At 38.4% G+C, this 23,536-nt stretch overlaps 2 protein-coding genes and 1 non-coding gene across 3 annotated transcripts in view; all 3 read right to left on the bottom strand.

Annotated features, from left to right (window-relative positions):
* OVCH1 (ovochymase 1) overlaps nucleotides 1–9,141 on the bottom strand; it is a 63,501-nt gene extending 54,360 nt beyond the window's left edge. The window contains 1 exon segment of the mRNA XM_064285169.1: nucleotides 9,020–9,141. Coding sequence (XP_064141239.1) covers nucleotides 9,020–9,141 — 122 coding nt within the window.
* The window catches only part of TMTC1 (transmembrane O-mannosyltransferase targeting cadherins 1), a 336,358-nt gene continuing 315,819 nt past the window's right edge, over nucleotides 2,998–23,536 (bottom strand). The window contains exons 14-20 of the mRNA XM_023555130.2: nucleotides 18,555–18,657; nucleotides 16,495–16,630; nucleotides 15,430–15,574; nucleotides 14,531–14,668; nucleotides 13,256–13,378; nucleotides 11,291–11,368; nucleotides 2,998–9,309 (exon numbers count right to left, since the gene is read on the bottom strand). Coding sequence (XP_023410898.1) covers nucleotides 9,169–9,309; nucleotides 11,291–11,368; nucleotides 13,256–13,378; nucleotides 14,531–14,668; nucleotides 15,430–15,574; nucleotides 16,495–16,630; nucleotides 18,555–18,657 — 864 coding nt within the window. The 3' untranslated portion in view covers nucleotides 2,998–9,168. The remainder of the gene's footprint in view (nucleotides 9,310–11,290; nucleotides 11,369–13,255; nucleotides 13,379–14,530; nucleotides 14,669–15,429; nucleotides 15,575–16,494; nucleotides 16,631–18,554; nucleotides 18,658–23,536) is intronic.
* Nucleotides 5,417–5,523, bottom strand: LOC111748460 (U6 spliceosomal RNA). Its single transcript, XR_002784180.1, has one exon. It is a non-coding gene; the product is annotated as a U6 spliceosomal RNA (small nuclear RNA).

Genomic DNA, 23,536 nt, shown 5'->3' with positions numbered 1-23,536 from the left:
AAAGGTGGAAGGCTCATTAAAGCTTACCATTGTACTACCCCTTCTTCCTCTAAATTAGAAGCTGGTTGAAGCCTTTAACACTGAAGAGTTTTCATATGCTTTTCTGGGTAGCAGTATTACCAGTTACAGTGAAAATAGCCGAAGGTGTAGGATTCTAGGTCATCTGCCTACATACACCCCACCATCATTTAAGATTATCAAAATTAATTCATTGGTAAGATAATTATATCAGAATTTCTCTACATATATTACTTTGTATTCAGTCTGAGGAGAGGTGGAGAGGAATAAAGCCAGCATTTGGTGTGGATTTACATTTTATCAGAAAATTAGGGCAAGGGGAAGTGGAACTCCCTTCCCCCTAAGCCCACTTGTCTTACTTCTGTGTAAAATAAACATAAAAGCTCCTGGAGATGGGATGGTAAACAAACCAAAGGAGACAAGCAGAAGGTAGACATGTGGATAGGAAAACAGAAGAGAGTCGAGGTGGAGGGAATACAGGTACCAATATTGGCAGGTTACCATCAGCAGGGGGCAATGACCCCTGCAATTGTAGAGGAGAGCAGAGGAGAAAGCTTGAAAAAGGGATTGGCACCTAAATTTGGAACACATCTCAAACCTTCTTGTCCCATAAACCTAAAAGGGGCTTCTGTGCCCCAAGCCGCATAATGTTGAAAAGCTCTAGAACTGCACTGTCCAATATAGTGGCTACTTGGCACATGTGGCTATTTAAAATCAATTAAAATTTAATCAAATTAAAAATCATTTCCCTAATCACACCAGCCACATCTCAGTTGCTCAATAGCCAATGTGGCTAGTGGCTACTATATGGCGGTGCAGCTAGAGAACATTTCCACCATCACAGAAAGTTCAACTGGACTGCATCACTCAAGAGAGTAACACCATTTCGAGTATTTGTTTCAAATAAGGACACCTTAGATGACAGTTTGACTGAACAGATGATTCCTGGGTTTCAAGGTTAGGTGTTTTGGGGAGACTGGGAGGGGGTTCAGGAAGGTAAACAGTTCTGTGAAAATAAACTATTGAACCTCCAGGCTTGAATAATGTCTAGAAAATCATCATCTATGGTGAGCTGCCTGACCAATGGTTCTCGCCACTCCCATTCCTAAGTTTTGCTTTCTTCTTGGTGATCTTACAAGAATTATCATCATTTGAAACATGACTTTGGGCCCAGAGGTACACTGCTCTACAATGAAAGCTCTGACCCCTCCAATGAACCCAAACTCCTCTTTCTTCTTAGCAAGAGGAGGTTAGGTTAAAATCATCCAAAAGCCTTTAAGCTTTTAAACCTTGGTGCCCTTGGGTCGATTCCAACTGATAGTGACCGTATAAGGACAGAGTAGAACAACATTCGGTTTCCAAAGCTATAATCTTTACAGAAGCTGACTGCCACATCTTTCTCCTGAGGAGAGACTGGTGAGATAGTCATTTCAAGCCTTGGTGAGTTTGAACTGCTGACCATCTGGTTAGCAGCTGAGCGCTTAATCACTGCACCACCAGGATTTCTTCAAAAAGCCTTTACTAAATAAAAAGGAGGGGGAAAAAATGTGTGTTGTGCAAGAATATGGGGCCTACAATGTTGAAGTTTTTGGTCACACCATGGCTAGTGTTCCCCTGAGGCTCCCAGATCCTGTCTTATTGCTCTCTTCTGCATATGGTGCACACACAGCTTTGCAGGATCTTCTGTGGGTTGCCTCACAGATGGGAGTCTCTATGGGATTGGGCACTGTCTTATTTCCTGTTACAGCACAGCTCCCTTGTTTCTACAGTTCAAAATTCGCAGCCTCAGGTGAAAGCATGTATATAGAGGATTGGTACCTTACAAGCCTAACAAAATGATGCCTTCCCATTAAATTAAAAAAGATCCATTCAATAAGAATTGCATACATACATACAAGATAGCCAGGTCATTAGTTTTAGATTCAAATTTTCTGTTAAAATGATGGTTTGAGTTTGTGGTGATTTTGAAGTATCCAAATGGAATTTTCTTCTGTTTCTTTTTTAAAAAATAACTTTAGAAAAAGATGTCAGGGAGGAGCAGAGTGGGTTAGACTATTCCAGGCTGGACTCGTAATATGTAGGAGATCTGCCTGTACTTTGGATGTATTTTCATTAGGTAAGCCCAATAGTGATCTGCTTTTGGCAGCCTTTCATGACTCTTGATGGAAGCCCCAAATCTAGAGATAAGTAACTCATCTGTAAGAGATGAGCAAATCATGGACAAATAATGTTCTATGTTTAAAAAAAAAATCTCATCCCCAGATAAACCAGTGCTCTGAACTCCAGAACCCTTCCCCAAAGTCCCACAAAACCCAGGATTTCACACAAAAGGATTGCTGGTGACCTTAGAAAGTACACTCTCCTTTGAATATCTGTTGTAGGACCAGATATCTTTGTAATGCAGAGAATGTGAAAGATGAAGGTACAGAAAATGTGAGAAGATAATTCATTCAAAACGTTTCACCGTAAGGGACAGAAAGAGACGGGGTAGCAGCTAAAGAGGGAAAGGGCATACAAGAAGGGTTTTTCCAAATGGCTTCTGATGGTGTTTACTTGTATGTGTTTTAAGATAGAATTGACAAGAGCCAGCAAAAGGAAGAAGTGAAAGATGAAAAAGAGAGGCTAAGAGATGGAGTGAAGTTCCACAAGAGGCAAAATCAAGAGTACAGGGCAATTCTATTGCACCTATAGGAGAGAAGAGAGGCTAGTATTGGGTGCAGATAAGTTTGCAGATGAAGTTCAGGATATTGAGAGACTACCTCTCTTCTGCCTTTTATTTATTCAGGTGAAGGTACCTGCTGAGCATGAGGAGGGTGTAAGTTCTGAAATAATCATTCTAAAGGGTGGAAAAGAAAGCAGACAGAAAACAATGAAATGAATGAGAAAGGAAGACTGTCTTTTTATATTTCTAAAGCACACAAGTATCATTGGCATCCATATCAATGGGTACCAAGCACAGAGTACTTGAGAGACTGAAACCAGACATGGTTATTTTCATCATATTTTATATAAAATAAACATTTATATAAATTTTATTTTGGAAGAGACCTAAGCAAAGCATACACAATCAGACTTAATGGGAGAAAATTTTATGGGAGATATACTTGCGCAGCAAAAGTTAAAAAATGAACATTTATATACAACTGATCAAAATTGGAATGAAAAGCAGGAATCAGTGTGAGTCACAGCAAGTCAAATGATTTACACATTATAAAATAAGCCATGGCTTCTACAGATATTTAAATTTCTTATGAGGAAGGTCTTAATCTTTTTTCCCTAGAAAAGTACCAAAATCACTGTATGAATTTTTAAGGGCATAGACTGCAAAATAAGAGTAATTACTCTGCCATGTTAAAGTATTGGGCAGTTCAGTCAGACACATTTAGGGTCGTGTACATCAGTGTTTTGTTGTGGTAATTCTATTAAAAATCATTATAATAAAGTGCAACATTTTGAGTTGTCTCAGACACAGAGTGCTTTCAGTCAGATTCAAAGTTACTTTTGCAGAGGTTCTATGAGACAAACATGTCTGAGATACTTGGTAACTTGCCCAGGGTGAGGTGGCTCCTCCATGGCAGTGCCAAGACTAGAACACAGATTTTCTGATTCTTGGACTACTGCTTTGTTCCTACAGACAAATCCAAAAGGACATTATGCACACTGGAAACTACCAGATGTGATACAAGTATATACCATGTACGCCATGAGAATGGAAAGAAACTGCTGGATTTCTGAACGTAGACATCTTTTTCCAGTCTGGAGTAAATGGTGGTCTAAAGTTATGAAATAATGACCATACATTGAAATGGGTGCTGTTTTTATGAGTTACATGCCCTAAAAGTTTTAACTGAAAGAATCCTTGGTAAGCTAAATGGAATATTTTAATATCAGCCAAGTGATAGATATGAATATCATCAATTTTGTTGTACAATTTTATTTTACTGATATTAAGCCATGTCTTTGACTGCAGTTATTTTATTTCTTCTCTTTAAGTTACATAATTACTAAAAATAAAAAATAATGAGGGAAGTGCTGTTTTTGGAAGGACTATTCAACATATTTCTCTTTTGCATTAAAAACTTGAAGAATCATAAAAAGTTATAATATTTTTCTATATTATTTTTTGGCACTGTAAGCTTTTACCTTACTCAGCTATAGCCTACAAGCAAAATTTGACAGGTATTTACTCTTAAAATGTAAAATGGTACCGTTTAGATATTAAATTTTTTTTTAAACCAACATACAATCTAATCAAAGTATGTGACTTGGAAACAAGGAAAAAAAAAAAAAAAATAATATACCTATAACTATGTTTGCCTGGAATGCTGTTAGTAATATTCTATAGATTAATCTAAGGGGTACATCCACCACAAATCAAAGCAGGTTTTTTTTTTTTTAAACTGATTCTAGCAAGTACAATTAGGAAATAACAAAATCTGACATGTGTATACACAAATAGAGTCACATATCTAGGTGTAAACTCTATGCCATGTGAACCTTCTACAAGTCATAAAGAATATCAGTTTTATATACTGGACACCTTATCTGGTGCACGCAAATGACAAGACAATTCCTTTCCATCTGAGAGCTAAGAATTCTGTAAATAATAAGGCCAAATCATAGTCCAACTGCCACAATTGCAATCACCTGTTTGTCAGTCTGGGCACAATAGCCTCAAGCAACCAACTGTGTCATAAATCATTCTTTATAATTCTTTGGCTCATTTTAGTCTAGACTGAAAAGTAAAAATTACAAAAGATTATAAACTTCTCTTTTGTAAAAGTCAGAAACGTCCATCAAAGTTGTCAGCTTCATAGTGGTTCTCTAGCCTAGCTGCATATTAGCATCACCTGGGGAGCCAGGGCATCAGGGATTTCTAAAGCTCCCCAGGTGACTGCAGGGAGCGGTCCCAGTTGATAGCTTTTGTGTGTGAGGGAACTATCAGCTGAATGCAGCTGTTCAATCTAAGGAAACTGAATATTCCATAGAGACCACAAAAAGAACACACATTTGCTTTTTATTCCTCCTGAAATTACAGTTTTTGTAGGTCAGTTTGTATTTTCTCATTTAGAGTCTGGCTGAAATGCAGGTAATGAAAAACATATGAACAACCACAGAAAAAAGTTTGCATTAAACTAGGTACCGCCTGGTGTGGATTTCAGAATTTTATGCTGAGGGCTATCAAGTATTATAAGGAGTAGGAATTAAAGTGGTGACAATCCTCTTTGTTTTATGATAGGCTTCAAAATAAACACACTCGAATATATCTCAGAATTTCCTAAAATTTCTTTTCCTCCAAGGTAGTTGAATCTTTGGTTTAGTTCCCCCATTTTATATCACTGAAATCATGTTTTCTGAATCTCTTTAGTAGACTGAAAACACTTGAATTTTTTTTTTTTCAAATATAGAATGCTTCACGAATTTCCTTGTCATCCTTGCGTAGGGGCCATGCTAATCTTCTCTGTATCGTTCCAGTTTTAGTGTATGTGCTGCTGAAGTGAGCACTGAATAATTTTTAAAATTCCAAAACACAGCTGCCAAGAATTTTTACATTTTTAAACCTCTTTTTGGGTCCTAGTTTTGGGGCACTGATAAAAAAAAGATGAACAACGTTTATTACTTGTCCTATTAAATATTCTGAAGTGAATAATTCTTTAGGTTAAAATAAGCTTCTAAAGCCATTCTCATGGCTTCTATGTCAAAGGACATGTCAAAGGACTGCCAGGTAGATGGATGTTGAGGGCTGGGAGACTCGGTTGTAAAGAGGCTCGAAAAACAGGCCAGACAGACCTGGAGCTGGACAGAGAAATGTGCACATGAGGAACTCCAAACGTAGCTGAGAAACAATAGCAAATGCTGCTCAGAGTAATGCAGTCACAAATAAAAAACTCTGATCATTGTATCTGATCATCGAGTATTTAACAGGCAAAAGCAATTTCTGTCCTGTCCTGAGCCACTTCCCTCCTACCCAGGACCAGCTGGTGGCGCAGTGGTTAAGACTTTGGCTGCTAACCAAAAGGTTGGCAGTTCGAATCCACCAGCCGCTCACTGGAGACCCTATGGGACAGTTCTACTCTGTCCGGTGTGGTCACTAGGAGTCAAAAATCGACCCGACAGCATGGGTTTAGTGTTAAATGAAATTGTAAGGCCTCTTGTTAAAAAAATTATAAGAATTTCAAGATGGCGACAGCAGAGCATTCAACCAAGCACAAGGCGCATCTGAGTGCGAGCCTGTGGGAAAGCACGGATTTCACTCTCAGGGTGGTCGCTCTGATCCTCCATTTCAGAAAGGTGCTATCAGCTCACGTACCATCATGCCTTCATTAAAGGCAAACTGGATGCATCTCTGAGATTCTGGGTGGTGTACTGGGTTAATACACTTGGCTGCTAACCGAAAGGTTAAAAACAAGTTCAAGCCCACCCAGAGGCACCTTGGAAGAATGCGCTGATGATACACTTTCAAAATGATCAGCCATTGAAAACCCTGTTGGAGCATAGTTCTACTCTGACACATGAGGCCACCATGAGTCAAAATCCACTCCATGACAACCAGTTTGGGTTTTTTTGTTTTTTTTTTTTGTATGTATTTCTATGACAAGCCAGGGCACTCCATTTTTATTTTGATATTTCATATTACAAGGACCAAATAAAATAGTTACAAAACACACTTAATATCTTTTAAATAAAATATGTAAATTATTCTGATAGGCTCCTTTTCTATTGTGAAAGCTATTTCATTGGCTACGTCATAGTGAAGGTATTAACTCAAGGCAAAAATATCTGCTCCAACAATGTTTACTGTTAATGCTCCGAGACACCAATGTGTACAGACAGAAAGACAGAAAGTAATGCACCCCTAGGAAAGCAGAGTCTCCTGAATGCCATGGAACCCTTTTCCTCAAAAAAAAAAAAAAAAAAGTTATAATGAATAACTTTCAATTTCTTCGATTACCTCAGTAAATACATCCTCACACCTTTAGAAGCACTCCAAATAAGGCATATTGCTTTTCAAAATATGGGGCTCAGCCTTTTCTATGAACTTTCTAAGCCCAAATTTTGGTTACAAGTTATTCTGAAAAGCTGTGATAAATTCCTAGGGGTTCCTGTTTTTCAATTGCAGGGCAGCGGTAGTGGTAATTTTACATCAGTGTGATACATTTCTTGGCCTGAGGACTAAGGTGTCATTTTGGGGGGAAGAAAAATACTTTAGATAAAATTTAGGCTGTATTATACTGAAAGGTTATTAGAAGCAGGAGATCATCATGGTGATATATACATTATTGAATTATTGATGTACACAAATGGATACATGCTAATTCAGATTTTGAAATCCTGTAATCTTGTGCATTTAAATTATTTCCCCAACCATCCCCACCCAAAGTTTTCTTCCTTTTATTTTAGACTTACCTTAACAAAAATATAAGAACGTACAGAGGCAGTGCTTCCTAACACTGGGTTGAGAAGTGGAAGGCTTTTTATCCTGCACTAGCCAGAGCATGTGCAATAACGTATGCCTTCAAGGCTAGCACATCTGTAGGATGGCTGCCTCAGCACTGAGACCAGCGCTGCCTAAGTGGTTATTTTTATTACGGTGATGACCAAATTAGAATCAGGTGTTCCAATTTCTTCACTTTCAAAATAAATTACCACCCAAACACTGAAGGCTGATCCCTAATTTCTTTAACAAGGGAATAATCAATACCAGTTTTTTGAGAAGTTAAAACTTAACTACTTTGTAATTTAGATTTATATTTTTTATATGATCAGTGTTGAAAGTTTGTATTAAAACCACTATGAAGAAAAACAAGTGTATATATATTAAATATTTCATAAGTTAAGAAATAAATAATACTAAAAAATAGATGTCCAAATTACAAATTCAACTTTGCCTTCCCTTTTATATATATATATATTTAATTATGAATTTAGACTTTTTTCCCTTAGATTCTTTAAGCATTCTCCATAAAATCCCCCAAATTAAAATTACAGAACCAAGGACTCTGGGTTTCAACCACTCATTTTCTAAGTACAGAATTCTTCTTACGCCAAGGAAGACAAATAAATAGAGCTCTCTTTCCATCTAGTTGAGTCTATGAAGATTTCTGTGATATATTGTAAGGAATCCTCAATTGTTAAATATATTTTTCAAAAAAATAATAAATCTCATGTCTGAACACTAAGATAATAAAGTAGGACATTTCTCTCAGTTAATATCTTTAATAATTTTTCTCATAGAATATACTATTTTTTTCTCCACCAAAATAACAATATATTTGGAGGTGGGAACATTTATGAATTTAAAAGCACTTCTGAACTCGTTTGACGGCACTGGGGTTTTTTTTTTCTTTTGAACTCTTAGAGCAGAACCACTACTCTAGTAATACTTGTAATAACATTAAAATAATTTTAAACATTTCCATAAAGTATTAGAGAACTAAGCTCCCTTAGGGGCAAGGATATCCATATACAGTTTCAGAAGCTTCCCTTTTGATATATTAAAGCAGTGGGAAAAGCTTGCATCAGAGAGGAGCTTAGTTTACTCTTCAATAGGGCTCTAGCAATGTTCTTAGGGGAATATTAGATAAACTCACTTAACAATCACCCTTTCTCCACATATTCTGGAAGGTTCTACAAAGACTACAGACACTCCTTTCTGGTTCTGGAAAATTAAACAAGTCACCTCTTGGTATAATTTTCCAAATGGCTTGTCCCAGAGAATTTATCCTCTTTGAAATATCTCATCCCATAAAGAATAGATGTTCTGCCTTCGTAACATTCCAAGCTTTGCCCGTCTGGGGCATAAAAGGCTAGGCTAAGACATGGAATGAGATCTCCAGGCTGCAAAAGCAGACAAACATATGAAGGGAAATCTGGAGTTAAGCCAAGCAACAATCTGTAAAACGTGTAGTTGTTGTTTTCCTTCCCTCCCAGACCTCCTTGCCCTTGCTTGCTCTTTTTGTCTTCTTTCTTGGCAATGCAAGTCTCTCAGCACCAGGATTACCAGCAGGTGTCCCAAAATCTGCCACCTCGAGCCAGGAGAGAGAAAAACTTCATTGGTTGTACCCCTGGAGATGTGAAAGCAAGGCCTCCATCACTTTCTCCTCTTCTAGAGGTACCAGCCATGTTCCACAAGACTGGGTCAAAACGCTGTTATGTTTGATCCTTTTCTTGAACTTCTTGTAATCGTTTTTCTAGGCGATCCAATTTGGCGAGATTTTCCTTCAGCAATTTGCTGTCAGGAACCAGTTGTAAGGCTTTCTCATAATAAGCTCTTGCAGATACATAGTTTCCCTGTGGGAAAAAGAAAAGAAAGCAATTATAGTCTAGTCCATCAGAATGCACCCTCAGAGAATGGGTTTACTGGGGAGTCTAAGAAACAGACCCTCTGCCCAGTTTAACACCGGTGTTCTCCTAAGGAAACCTTGCCTGCATGTATAACTTTATCCTTATTCATTCATACTTTTGAAGAATCCATTTGTTTTAAGTACCAAGTCAGCTGGAGAATGTGAAGGATAAGAGCTACACCACAAGGTTAAATGGCAGGAAAACAGATTTTCAATTCTACTAATGCAGGGTATCAGGCTATCATTTCACAGTGTTCTCACGGGGTTAGCACTGTTGTTTCTCATTACATTAGAGCCATGGCTAGAGATTCATATTATTAAGACAGGAGGGGGAAATGCAGGAGGAGAAGGGAAGGGAGGAGAGAGAGAAAAAATTTTTTTTGAAACTGAAAGAGTAATGATGAAATAGTTTAGGTAGCCACTACCCTTGCTTAAATTCTAGTCACTACACTGCTATTTTATCCAATAGAAACTGATAGAGAAGAAACATAGTGAGTCAGCTAAACCAAAATGATCCTTTAAAAACATGTCAGAGCATGACTCTTCCCAGCTCAAAGTCCTCCAAGGATCCAGCTCATCCAAAGTCCCTAAGATCCCCTTCAGGGCCCCATATGATCTGGCCCCTACAATCCCTCTGACCTCAGCTTCTACCATTTCCTCACTATTAAATACTGCCCCAGCCACGCTGGTCTCCTCACTGTTCTTCAAACATGCCAGGCAGGCTTCTACCTCAGGACCTTTACACGTGCTTTTTTTTACTATTTTGTCGCATGGCTTGCTCCCTTCAGGTCTCTGCTGAAGTATCACTTTAACTTAGGTCTTTCAGCCCTCACCCCCTGGAACTCCCTATCCCGTATTTTCTTTATCTCTTTTTGCAGTATATATTGTGCTCTTGTTGTTAGGTACCGTTGAGTCAGTTCTGACTCATGGTGACCCTATGCACAACAGAATGAAACACTGCCGGTCCTGCCCCATCCTCACCATCATTGTTATGCTTGAGCCCATTGTTGCAGCCACTGTGTCAATCCACCTTGTTGAGGGTCTTCTTTTTTGCTGACCCTCTACTTTACCAAGCTTGAAGTCCTTCTCCAGGGACTGGTTCCTCCTGATGACATGTCCAAAGTATGTGAGGTATGTATGTATGTGTATGTGGTGTGGTGTGTATTTATTTATTTACTGTTTGTCTTCTCCTAGACTAGAATGTTAGCTCCACGAGGACAGAGATTTTTGTCTATTGTTCAGGGCTGTATTCCTAGTGCCTAGAATAATGCTTGGCAAATAGTATGCTCTCCACAAATATTTGCCGAATGGATGGATGGATGCATGAACAAATAACGTGGATTTTTAATTTTACTTGTTATAGACAACAGTCTCCCTAAGGATCATTTTCAATCCTCCTTGGCAGGAAGGTTTACCCAAAGGTCACTCTTTCTTGTGAAGACAACACAAGAAACCAACGAACCAATAAACAAAAAAACCACAAGCTTGTTCTTCAGTAAAATATATTAGGAAGTAAAATATATATTAGATATAACAGGAAAATAATATTTCAAGTAGCACTTTAGTCTTGACAGTGAGTCAAGCTGCAAGAAAAATAAGCTGCACTGAGCTCTAACAGGGCTTTAGTTCACATACACAAATTTTATCTGCTGTACCTCTTAAGTACACAGGATGTTCTCTGTGATTAGTAAAATCATGGAACCTAATTTAAACAGATTTACTCAAAGAAACAACAAAGGATTCATGATATTCAATATCTAGATAATACAGTGAGTATACAATTTCATTTTTAAACACCTATGTTTTTCGTATTCAAATAATTCAAAAAGGAAATTAACAAAAGTTTTTCAATCCTTTGAGAAGAAAGGCAGAAAGGGAAAACACAAAAGGGAAACCCAGTCCGCATAATGGTGAGTAATTTCTCCTACCTTGATGTGCTGGATTCCTCCCATGTTCATCCAGGCCTGTGCCTGATCTGGATTTAGCTCCACGGCTGCTTTATAGCTCTAAATAAATACGAAATAACTTCAGGTTAGGAAACAAAAACCCACCTTTAACACTACAGGACGGAAGATATCACTTTTTTCCTATGTGAAAATTTAAATGGTGAGTACAATGAAACAAGCTACTACTGGTTCACATGTGGACCCCCTTCTATTATCTTTCAAAGTTGAGGACACTGAAATGTGTAATTTGCCTGCAGGGCTAACCTTTGGACTGAAAAGAGACCTGGACACCTGCAGGGAATCCAGGTGATGTCTATTGTTGTGCATCATTCCCTCCTAGCCCTGACCTGCAAGAAAATAGTACTTTTCAGCTTTTGTCATTATAAATGGAATTTGTAAGCAAAATCTTTTCAAAATCCTAGAGTCATAAAGTAGTTTCCTAAACCCTGGTGTAGTATTCCCTTTTATGATATCACTGATCTGGTTATCCAGCCTATGCTTAGATACTTGCAGTGACAGAATGCTTATTATTTCTTTAAGGATCTCCTTTCCACTAGACCACCACCTATCTGTCTGTTGTAATGCAGTGGCTTGCATGTTGCTGTGATGCTGGAAGCTATGTCACTGGTATTTCAAACCTGTCTATGGTGGACAGGTTTCAGTGGAGCTTCCAGAATAAGACAGACTAGGAAAAAAGGCCTGGTAATCTACTTTCGAAAATTAGCCAATGAAAAGTTTATGGATCACAACAGAATATGAGCCAGTACAGTACTGGAACATGAACCCCCTAGGTTCGAAGGCACTACATAATGGCCGCAACAAACACTGGTGGCATAGTGGTTAAGAGCTGAGGCTGCTAGCCAAAAGGTCAGCAGTTCGAATCTACCAGGTGCTCCTTGGAAACCCTAAAGGGCAGTTCTACTCTGTCCTATAGAGTCGCTATGAGTCGGAATCGACTCGACGGCAATGGGTTTGGTTTTTTTGGTTTAGGTTGGAAGGCATTACATACTAGCCCAACAGCGCACTCAAACATACCAACAATCATGAAGATGGTGCAGTACTGGGAAACATTTTGTTCTGTTGTACACAGGGTCGCTATGAGTTGGAGACTACTCGACAGCAGTTAAGAGCAATATTTCATCAGAAAGTCTTTATTTTTCTTCTGTCATATGAAAGGTCTTCAAATGTTTGAAGCGAGTCACCTGTCCCTTAAGTATTTTCTTTTGTTTGAATAACATGTATCTCATTCAATGTAATATCTGGAAGATGCATTTTTAGTATTTTGTATGCTGTTTTGCATCAGTGGTATTGATTTCACGACACCTTTGCATCACCACTGTTGATTTTATGAGTGATCACCATAAATAAAGCCAAAGGCTGAGTGTTGCCTTCAATTACAAAGATAAGTATCTGTTCATATATTTTAATGTTTCTTGGCATTTTCATTACCAAGGATCCAACTGAACAGATCCATTCAGTAACCAGAATCTGGCCCATCCATCTTCTACTTCAGTTTTAGAAGAGAAGGAAATGATGAGAAATTATACTTTTAAAAGGCTTCTAAAATAAACCTGTAGGGTATGTATCTTAGGATTCATTTATACCAGCAGATATTCTAGGGTATTGTAGTAGTTGAGAGAGGCAAGAGGAAAAGAGAGGAGAGGAGAGAAAAGAGCTGGTTTGAGACCAAAATGTGGAATGCTTTGAATGTCAAGGTGGTAATTGAGAAAATAATGCAGAAGTATTGAGGGACTCTGAATAATCAAAAGTCAGAAGCTCAATTATATAAAAAAATAAACTTAAAACACTATGGCAACTAATGAGAGCATTCACTCCACAAATATGCTAATGATCTTAGAGTTTACTGTATAAGCTTCACTAAAAGACTGAAGTAATATTAATTTTAATCCATGAATTTAATAACCTAATTTTATTAAGTGCTTATACCTCAAAAGCTTTGTCAAGAAGGTTCTGCTCTCTTAGCTGGTTTCCCTTTGTGAAAAAAAGTTCAGATATGACTTTAGGGTCCTTTGGTTTCAGCTGGAGAGCCTTGTCTATAGCATCAAGTGCCTGCAGAGATTGAAAATTAAGATACAATAAAAGCAGATGAGACAAAGAAAAACTAATTTAAGTGATAAAATTTATTCTTCTTGTTCCTATGTATTAGCTATCCTAAGATGTCAAAAACAGTGGGGTGAGAATGGAAACACATTCTTAGTCTTCCTGACTTTCTCCCTGAGAAATAATTTCGTCCTGACAGAATAATTTCCCTATACTCCAGGTTCCCCATTTATATATTTGTGACAATAAAAACACCCCTGACCAGTTTACAGGAAGGTCATGTGATACAGTTGTAAGAAACCAAGATTTAGGATCAGACCACTTGATCTGGATCACCCGTTTCTTCTCAGGTCCCCAGTGGCAACTCTGCCCCCTAGAGTCCACTGCCCACACTGCAGCCAAAGATCCCTTCAAAGAGCAAATTGGATCATGTTGTTGTTCTTGAGGAAATCCTGGTGGCATAGTGGTTAAGTGCTACAGCTGCTAACCAAAGGGTCGGCAGTTCAAATCTGCCAGGCGCTCCTTGGAAACTCTGTGGGGCAGTCCTACTCTGTCCTATAGGATCGCTATGAGTCGGAATCGACTCGATGGCACTGGGCTTGGTTTTGGTTTGCTCTTCTTGAAACCCCAAAACTTCTCCCAAGATAAGGAACAAAACCCCTGGTCTGGCCCACAAGTCCTGTGATTACTGGTGCCTTTACCACACAGTGTATGGCACATAGCAGATATTCAACGAATATTTTTTGAATTGATTCATGAATTCACTGGTTATATGACTTTTAAAAAGGAGGTAAACAATGACAGTTGCAACACAGTGTCACTGATCTGACTTACAGGGTTGTTCTAAGGATTAAATGAGACAATATATTAGAAGAAACATGGAAATGATAAAGTATACAAACATTAGTCTTCTTTATTATACAGTTAACTGAAAACAAACTGAGATAATACCACATAAAATCTTTCGACCAAGGACGAGCCACGTTATTATTCCAAGGGGGCATCTAAAGAGTTACGAGAATATCTGTAAAAAGCTTTCATAAGCTAGGACATGCCGACTGATGATATTCAAGACTGCTCAGCCTTGTAAACGGCAAATTGGAGAATCATTTAGGAGCACATCATTTCCTGCTCACGAATTCAAACAATGCCTTTTTCTACCTTGTGGTGGCGCTCTTGCTTGCTGTAGATTGCTGACAAAAGGCGATAGCACTCAAGGCATCCGGTCGCCTCCGACACAATGTGATTGGTCATCTTTTCAGCTTCTTTTGTCTGACCCATCACAGCCAAAACCTGAGCCTGCAAAACCACACAGATCTTGGCTTAAAAGACACTGTTACTGCCTTATCAAGTAAAATATCCCTGAATAGAGGCTTTCAGAAAACCTCCCTGAGAAGAATGTTCAGCATCCATTTAGTGACTGACAGAGAGGGCTGAATCATACTTTACAGGTTTCAATTTTGTCTGTTTATTTAGGTATGTACATGTATTTGTGTGTCAATGGCAGAAACACCAAAACATGCCCAATAAAATAGCTTTTGCCCTTTAAAAAAATTTGACTAAATATGTCAGAATATAAGTAATTTCCTATGGTTTCAACAGAAACCAATTCAACCATTTCTACATGTACAATCCAGTGATTTTGATTACAATCTTCAAGTTGTGCAGCCATTCTCACTCGCCCTTTCTGAGTTGTTCCTCCCCCATTAATATATTCTCACTGCCCACTAAGGTTCCTATCTTTCAAGTTGCTGTTGTCACTTTGATCCCATATAGTTTGATATAGATAGTTCTGAAAAAAAGCATAATGCTTAATGCAGACATTTTTTACTAGTTAAACTAAACTGTTGCTTGGTTTTAAGAAGACTTCAGGGGATATTTTTGGGTTAAGGTTTAAAGATTATCACAGGGTTATAGGTTCAGGGGTTCATTTTATTAGTGTTCATAAAATGGATATACCATAGCATTCTGGTTCCAGTTTTTTAGGTCTGAGTGCAGCTGGCGATATTATGTGTTGTGCTTACATTTCCAGCTTCATTTTCTCTAGTTCTTCTACTCACCAGTGCCAAGCGGAGTTCTCTCTGAGAGGGCTGAAGTGCTGCGGCTTCTCGGTAAATCTGCAAAGCCTCTTCATAACGGTTAGTGTTGTAATACAGCGCTCCCAAAGGTGATAAAATCTCAGCTTTGCGTGCCACCTGCAGTGCGCTGAGTTTTGAGAAAAGTAAAATGACACTTTTTTTTCTTTTTTTTATTGCTGACACTTTTCTTTTAGTAGGTTCATTTCCAAAGTTCTAAGTGCAGATTTAGGGAGGGATGCCCATGGTTTGAGATTCTGCTTCAAGGTGGCTTTTTTTTTTTTTTTCTTAAATATCAAGATAACTCCTCACCGTTGAGTTGATTCCAACTCATAGCGACCCTATAGGACAGAGTAGAGTTGCTCCACAGAGTTTCCAAGGAGCAGCTAGTGGATTTGAAAGGCCGACCCCTTGGTTAGCAGCCAAACACTGAACTACTGTGCCAGTAATGATCATGATGCCACCTTCTGAATGTAAAAGTGTCTCCAGTGAACTGGTAATATGGAAAATGAGCCCCAAGGGTCTTTTCCATTAATGGTAATAGACTTGTTCAGATGTATGGATAGTCTTTCATCTATTCCCATTTTTAATGTTGCTATTTGTGTTCAGAAAACAATGGGCTAATTAAAGTGGAAATTAAACTCCAACCTTGGCTTAGTGCTATGTTCCAACCAGCATGCAAAAAGTCATTGATTGGGATACCAGTTATCCCAAGTATTAATATTCTATTATTGTCTTTGAAGATGAGACTCTGTATCACATGGATTGGCAAAATTTGCTACCATACTAAGAGCATGTCTGTTCCAATTAACTAAAAAAAATTGATGGGCAATTGCTTCCAAAACCAAAAATAACCAAGCCCAGTGCCATCGAGTCGATTCCAACTCATAGCGACCCTACAGGGCAGAGAAGAACTGCCCTCTAGAGTTTCTAAGGAGTGCCTGGTGGATTCGAATTGCTGACCCTTTGGTTAGCAGCCGTAGCACTTAACCACTATGCCACCAGGGTTTCCGGGCAGTTGCTTGGGCCTCTGAAAAAAAGGAACTTTACCGTTTGTACCATTCTTCAGCCACATTGTTCTCTCCCAATGACCTATACAGTCTTCCCAGGTTGACCATGGCCACATGATGACTTGGGCTAAGTTTGATGGCTTGTTGGTAATGAACCACTGCCTTCTCTGGAGAGCCTGTAACCAGTGATGGGGTGGTAAGAGCAGAAAATACTTTATTATAAGACACTTGAACTCTTCAATCTCCCTTCTGACTTACATCATTCTTCATCATTATTACACAGTCATATCATAACTATTCAGTTTGTAAATTAGCTTGCATTTTCACTTTTTTCTGCCATGAACTTTTGACCATTTCACTAGTTATCCCACTTCCAAAGCAATTAATAATAATCATAATAACCGGCAATAAAACTACAACCAATTTCTTACTATTGTCATAAGTTGTTCTCAAAGTGTTTTTCGGCCATTGCCACAGAAAATATGCTATTTTGAGATTACCTGTGACTGTTATTTATCCAAGATACTGCTGCCTCTTACTATACAAAAAATAGAATTGGTTATTATTGAAAGAAAACCATCCCAAATCAATTTCTAAGGATCTGTCTCAATTACTATATTGAAACAGAGTAATAGAGGGATTTTTTAAAATAAGTATGTGTCAGCTGTATCTTGAAAATTTCTTTTCAAATCATACATATTTGTTTAAGTGGTATTTATTTAATGGGACTTTAAAATATAATAACAATGCCATCTTGCATTTGTCCAGTGCATTGCATATTTTAAAATACTTGTATTTACATGATCACATATGATCTCTGCAGATATTTTTGATACTATTTAGTTGCTTTTGATATCACTTAGCTGCCTCCTGGGATTTAAGATATTAAAAAATAAACCAAAGTACCACTTTATAGATACACAAGCTAATACAGAAACACTTTAAGTGACAAAGATCTTAGGACAAATGAGGGTTAAGGCTAGAACTAGGTGCCTAGAGAGATTCTACAAATCTATATATAGGTCACTGGGGATTGCAGATTTCACAAGTATGAAAACACAAACACAAAGAGAAAACATAGTAGTCAAAAGACATGTGCCATGGTCAATGAGCTTTTTTGGGGGGTTGGGGTGGGGAAAGGAGGTTGTTTGTTGTTGAAGTGGAATGAAGAGGGCTAGACCCTGAGAACTGAAGGTCTTGTCTGATCTTTAAACCTTTACATCACTTGTTATTACGTTGCTAATAAACCAGCAGGTGGCACTACACGACAATTTTACATGCAAAAACAAAGTTTCCTAGACGTAAAAAAAAATACCTCAGTAAAAATTGATATTCTAGAAAACAGACAAGCTTCAAATATCCTTGAAAATCAAAACCCTTTCAAGCACTTAATATTGAAAAAAATTAAAACTGAATTTTACTGCAGGGCAGCTAGTTTAATAGTTAACAAGTACAAAGTGGTACTTTTAATTAAATTCAAATATCTTTCTTTTCATTATTCATAAGTATTCATTACATGCCAACAGTATCTAGGGCTCTGTACAAATAATAAAGTAAATAGAATCCCTGCCCAGTTAAGTTCTGTATTAAATAAAACAGGGTGAGTGTATTAGATAGCACCTGTCGTACAGGAGCACTCTATCAATTATAATAACATAGTTTCCATTATGTACATTGAGTAAGGAACAGTACAGCAATTCTGGAGGCTTTTATCAATTGTGAAAAAGCATCTACCATGCGCCATGCCTAGATTTAGATGCAGGTTCTGTATCACTGTGGAGGAACATGTCATCATCAGAGATTTAGAAGCTTGTATCAGCCATGCTCAAAGAAGGCTGCTGCTCATTAAATCAAGGCTACTTCCTGCCGCCTGAGTTTTCCTTAGAGAGACGATTATAAGAACTGGGAAGATTTTACTGAACTGAGCTTTAAGATTTGAGAACTCACAGCCCCGAGGGACAAGATGACTGTCAACAGTGTGAGCTTCCTGCCAAGCCCAGTGAATTTTATTTCTGAGGCATTATTTGGGTTACTGCCATTCTGCCTCACAGATAGTATTATCTAATCTCAACAGAACAGGTTCTCTTTAATTTCACTCACCAGTATCAACTAAGAAAACCCCATAGTTGTTGTGTAAGTCTGAGCTGTCTGGACAGTTCTTTATTCCAGCCTGGTAAATCTCCTCAGCTTCCTTATATCTTTCCTTTAAAGAGAACAAAGAAAAATAAACTGGAAATTAGTAATAAAACCAATAAAGGGAGTGGGAAAAGCAGAAAGAACTTACTGAGCACCCATTATGCAACAGAGACGAAACAGATGAATTAAAGTCAATGTTAACTATGAACAGATGCTACAATTCATGTCCGTGTTTAGTTACGTTAAAGCCAACAAGCTGATGTTTACTAAAAATGGGCATCTGGAGGGATTTGTACCAGTACAGCGCGCCCTACAGTTCGAACAGTGGGGACAGTGGTGGTTCAGCGGTAGAATTCTTGCCTTCCGGGGGAGAGCGGGTTCAATTCCCTACCGACGCACCTCATGTGCAGCCACCACCCGTCTGTTCAGTGGAGGCTTGCCATGTTGCTATGATACCCAACAGGTTTCAGCAGAGCTTCAGACTGAGATGGACTAGGAAGAAGACCGGGGCAGTCAGAAAATAGTCCATAGCAGATAGGGCAGCTGATCCTGGTGTTGCCACACAGGTAAGAGTAGGAGTGTACCTTTGAAGGGACACGTATTCTGGTTGGAGAGAACAGCTCAGAAATGGGAAAGCACAGGTTGGATAAGGGAAGTACCAAACGCTTCGGTGGCTATTAGAAGGATAAGGCAAAGTCCTACCCATGATCAGCCTCCCTTCCGCCTTGCCCTCAGAAACCTCCCCAAATAAAATCATAAAGCGTAGGTGAAGAATGCTAGCTGTGTATGAAAAAGCAGCTGTAAGCCAAATCCCCCAGGCCTCCCTGCCTTCAGCCAGATTGTTATCTCTAAAAACTTTCCTATGTAGATGATGTTGTTCGCTTTGCCTTATCCTTCTAATAAGGTGGGAAACCAGGAGTGGCACCCAGACCTGTAGTTAGACAGATACTCTGTGCCTGTCCTGATCCCAATACCTGAGGACACTGGTTACTGTTAGCTTCTGCAGCAGCTCTGTAATACAAAGATGTGATTGAAAAAATCTGGGGACACTTGAAATCAAAAGCATCCTTACAACCAAACTCTGGGAGAGTTGAAAGGTGTTTTTCCTGAAAGGAATATAATTGATTCCTCACATTCTAACTTCCTGAAGTCGAATATAACAGTAAACAACAGTTTTTGTGTGCAATTACTATTTTACCTGATTCAATTTTATGTTTTTTCCACTTTTTTGCAGCTCCAAAATAAGCAAAGATATCACCTTTTCATCTAAAACGTCTCACTCTTATTTCTAGGTTTATGAGCTGGGTTTCCACTTTCGAAGTCCAAAGAAGTAATACAATTTAAAAGACCACATGTGTCAGGAGCAAGAAATTGTACCCCTGTAACCTTTTTTTTTTTTTTTTTTTAACCTTGGTGGCCCCCAAGGAGAGTCTCAAGATTGTGACTCTGACAAATGTCTTCAATATCTGTCTTTCTTTTCCTTTCCCTTGACTCTAAATTTCAAGGAATGATTAACTTTGCTTATTAAAAAATGCAGGAGAAGTATACCTGGCAGGTGATTATTTAAAATAAATTCCAACTTCTCTGAAGGGGCAATATATTTCTCTTAAAAAGTATCTCAATCTCAAGCACTCACTTTCATTTAACTCATTTGGCTAGAAGTCCTGAACTAAGCCTGCTCCTTCCTGGTCTCTACTGATTTGTGAGTTTCAGAGGAAATGAATGTAAACTACTTATAGGATAACTTTAATTAAAAATGCTCGTGACCGAGACAACAGTCTGACAAATAATACTTTCTGCTCTACAGGACAGCCCCCAGCCAACTGCTGCCTCAGTACAAAATGGTCTTCCAGGTCAGCTGGTGAACAATGGGCAGCATTCAGCCTTGGGCTCATCTTCCTGTTCAAAAGCATTTTCAGAAGAGTGGAAATAAAATGAGCCTGGGGGAGAGATATAGTCAATATCTTCACTTTTTACATGCTATCATCACTCAACCTAGCGTGCTTTTTACTTTGGGAAGGGAAAGTGACAATTAGACTGTCCAAAAGAGGTGTCTAATATAGCCAGAGTGCTCCTTGGAAGAGAGGATGGTGTGACTTAGTCTTGCACACTTTGGATATGTTATCAGGAGGGACCATTCCCTGGAAAACAACATCATGCTTGGTGTCTTAGTTATCTAACGCTGCTATAACAGAAATATTACAAGCAGATGGCTTTAACAAAGAGAAATTTATCCTCTCACAGTCCAGGAGGCTAGAAGTACGAATTCAGGGTGCCAGCTCCAGGGGAAGGCTTTCTTTCTCTGTGGGCTCTGGGGGAAGGTCCTTGTCATCAATCTTCTCAGTGCTGGGACCCCAGATTTAAAGGATGCAGTATTCTCCTGGATCTTGTTTCTTGGTGGTATGAGGTCCCCCCTGTTTCTCTGCTTGCTTCTCTCTTTTATATCTCAAAAGAGATTGACTTAAGACACAACTGGATCTTGTAGATTGAGTCCTCCCTCATTAACATCATAGAGATAGGATTTACAACACACAGGAAAATTACATCAGATGACAAAATGGTAGATTATCACACAATACTGTGAATCATGGCCTAGCCAAGTTGACACACATTTTTGGGGGACACCATTCAATTCCTAACACTTTGTAAAGTAGAGGGTCAGCAAAAAAGAGGAAGATCCTCAATGAAATGGGATTGACACAGTAGCTCCAACAATGGGCTCAAACATAATAATGATTGTAAAGATGGTGCAGGACTAGGCAGTGTTTCCTTCTGTTGCACACAGGGCTGCTATGAGTCGGAGCCAACTTGATGGTACCTAACACCACCTCCACCACAAAAGAGATGATGGATACCCTGACTGTAATTTACTCTGTTGGGCCAACTGATATATTTAGAAAATATTCCTGGTAGTTCATCAACCTGAAGAATGGATGAGAAATCAATGAACATGGGCTTACTGCAGTGATTCTCAAACTTTTTGGTTTTAGGACTCTTCTGTACTTTAAAAATTACAGAGGAACCCCCAAGAGCTTTTGTTTATGTGGGCTGTATCTAACAATATTTACCACATTAGAAATGAAGCTGATAAAAATTTTATTAATTTATTAAAAAAATAATAAACATGAACATAAATAACATATTTATATGAAAAAAATTACTATTTTCCAAGCAAATCTATTTAATGTCTGGCTTCATAAAAGATAGTTGGATTCTCCTATTTGCTTTTGTGGCCAATCTGTTGTTATATGTTGTTTTGTCCAAAGTATATGAAGAAAACTTGGCCTCACACAGTTATCTAGTTAGAAAAGATGCAAGTATTTTATTAGCCTTTTCATAAATAATTTGGATATATCATATAGCTTCTAAAAAAAAAAAAACTACTGTAGACTCATGAGAGTATGAGAGTGAAAAGGGCAATTTACTTCTTAGTACTAGTGGCATATTTTAAATAACAGGAATTTAGTTTTTCAGTTTTAGAGTCTAGAAGTCCTTCCTTGTTGGGAGCCTCAGGAGTTCCTTGGCATCTGTTTCCTCCCTGTGTGTGCCTCTGTATCCCTTCTGGTCTTTTTATAACTCAGAAGTGATTAGATTTAGGATCCATCCTACACTGACATGACCTTATTAACATAACAGAAGAAAAACCCTATTTCCAACCAGACAGGAATATATTTACAACAGGTACAAGGGTTAGGATTTCAATACATTTTGGGGCATACACTTCAATCCCTAACAGTCCCTTTAATGTGCTCACCAGTACTTTCCCTTTACAGCATTTGTTACAATTGTATTAGATACTGGGGTAAAACCCCATTGACGTCAGGTGGATTCTGATTCATGGTGACTTATAGGACACAGCAGAACTGCCCCATAGGGTTTCCAAGGAGCGGCTGGTGGATTTACACTGTCGACCTTTTGGTTAGCAGCCAACCTCTTAACCCCTGTGCCATCAGAGCTCCTGATATTGGGGTAAAACCAAACCAAACCCACTGCCGTCGAGGTGATTACTAACTCAAAGCGACCCTTTAGGACACAGTAGAACTGCCCCCATAGAGTTTGCAAGGAGCACCCGGTAGATTTGAACTGCCAACATTTTGGTTAGCAGGTGTAGCTCTTAACCACTACACAACCAGGGTTTCCGATATTGGGGTGGGAGGATATAATAACTTTGTTGTTTTTGGGTGCCATTGAGTAGATTCTGACTCATAGTAAACCCTTGTGACAGAGTAAAACTGCCCCATGTGGTTTTCTTGGCTGTAATCTTTATGAAAGCAGGTTGCCAGATCTTTTTCGCATGGAGCTGCTGGGTGAGTTTGAACTGCCAAGCTTTCAGTTAGCATCCAAGCATCAACCATCGCGCCTTCCCTTCTATTGTAAACTCCATGAAGATACAGGCCATATCTTGCTACTTCTACAATAATTAGCGTCTGATGGTGCGTAGGCACTCAATAAATATGTATTGAATGAGTAAATCAATAAATTCTTAAGGTAGGGTCTGGTTCAAATTGATTTGGCCATATATTCAGTAATATGAGTTGATAAATCTACCCAAAAGATGGCATTTGTACAAGGAGAGAATCAGACCTTGGGCATTTTAATCTTGATCTATACTTCTAATTTATATTTCATTGTTCCAATTTTCATTTCATTCTTATATAAGAATTCATATCCCAAAGTGCATGAAAATAAAAATATTTTATTTTAAGTGCTAACAATTTAATTAATTGAGGTTTTCAATAGGTTATAAACCTGGGGCTAGTAATAACTTACAGTAAGTCAGAGTCATAAGCAATATTAATTTTTATTTCTTTTACTGCAAGTATCATGCAAGCTATATAATCATGCAAGCTATATAATCTATGGCAAGACTAGGCTGGGTAAAAATGTTTGTGGGCTTGTAAATGTTTACAATCCTATCTGCGAAGCGGGAATACAGCCAGTTCTCA

This window comes from Loxodonta africana, chromosome 4, assembly GCF_030014295.1.
Source record: "Loxodonta africana isolate mLoxAfr1 chromosome 4, mLoxAfr1.hap2, whole genome shotgun sequence".
Lineage (NCBI taxonomy): Eukaryota > Metazoa > Chordata > Mammalia > Proboscidea > Elephantidae > Loxodonta > Loxodonta africana.
The sequence above is the reverse complement of the archived record's forward strand: the minus strand, read 5'-3'. Positions and strand labels throughout refer to the sequence as shown.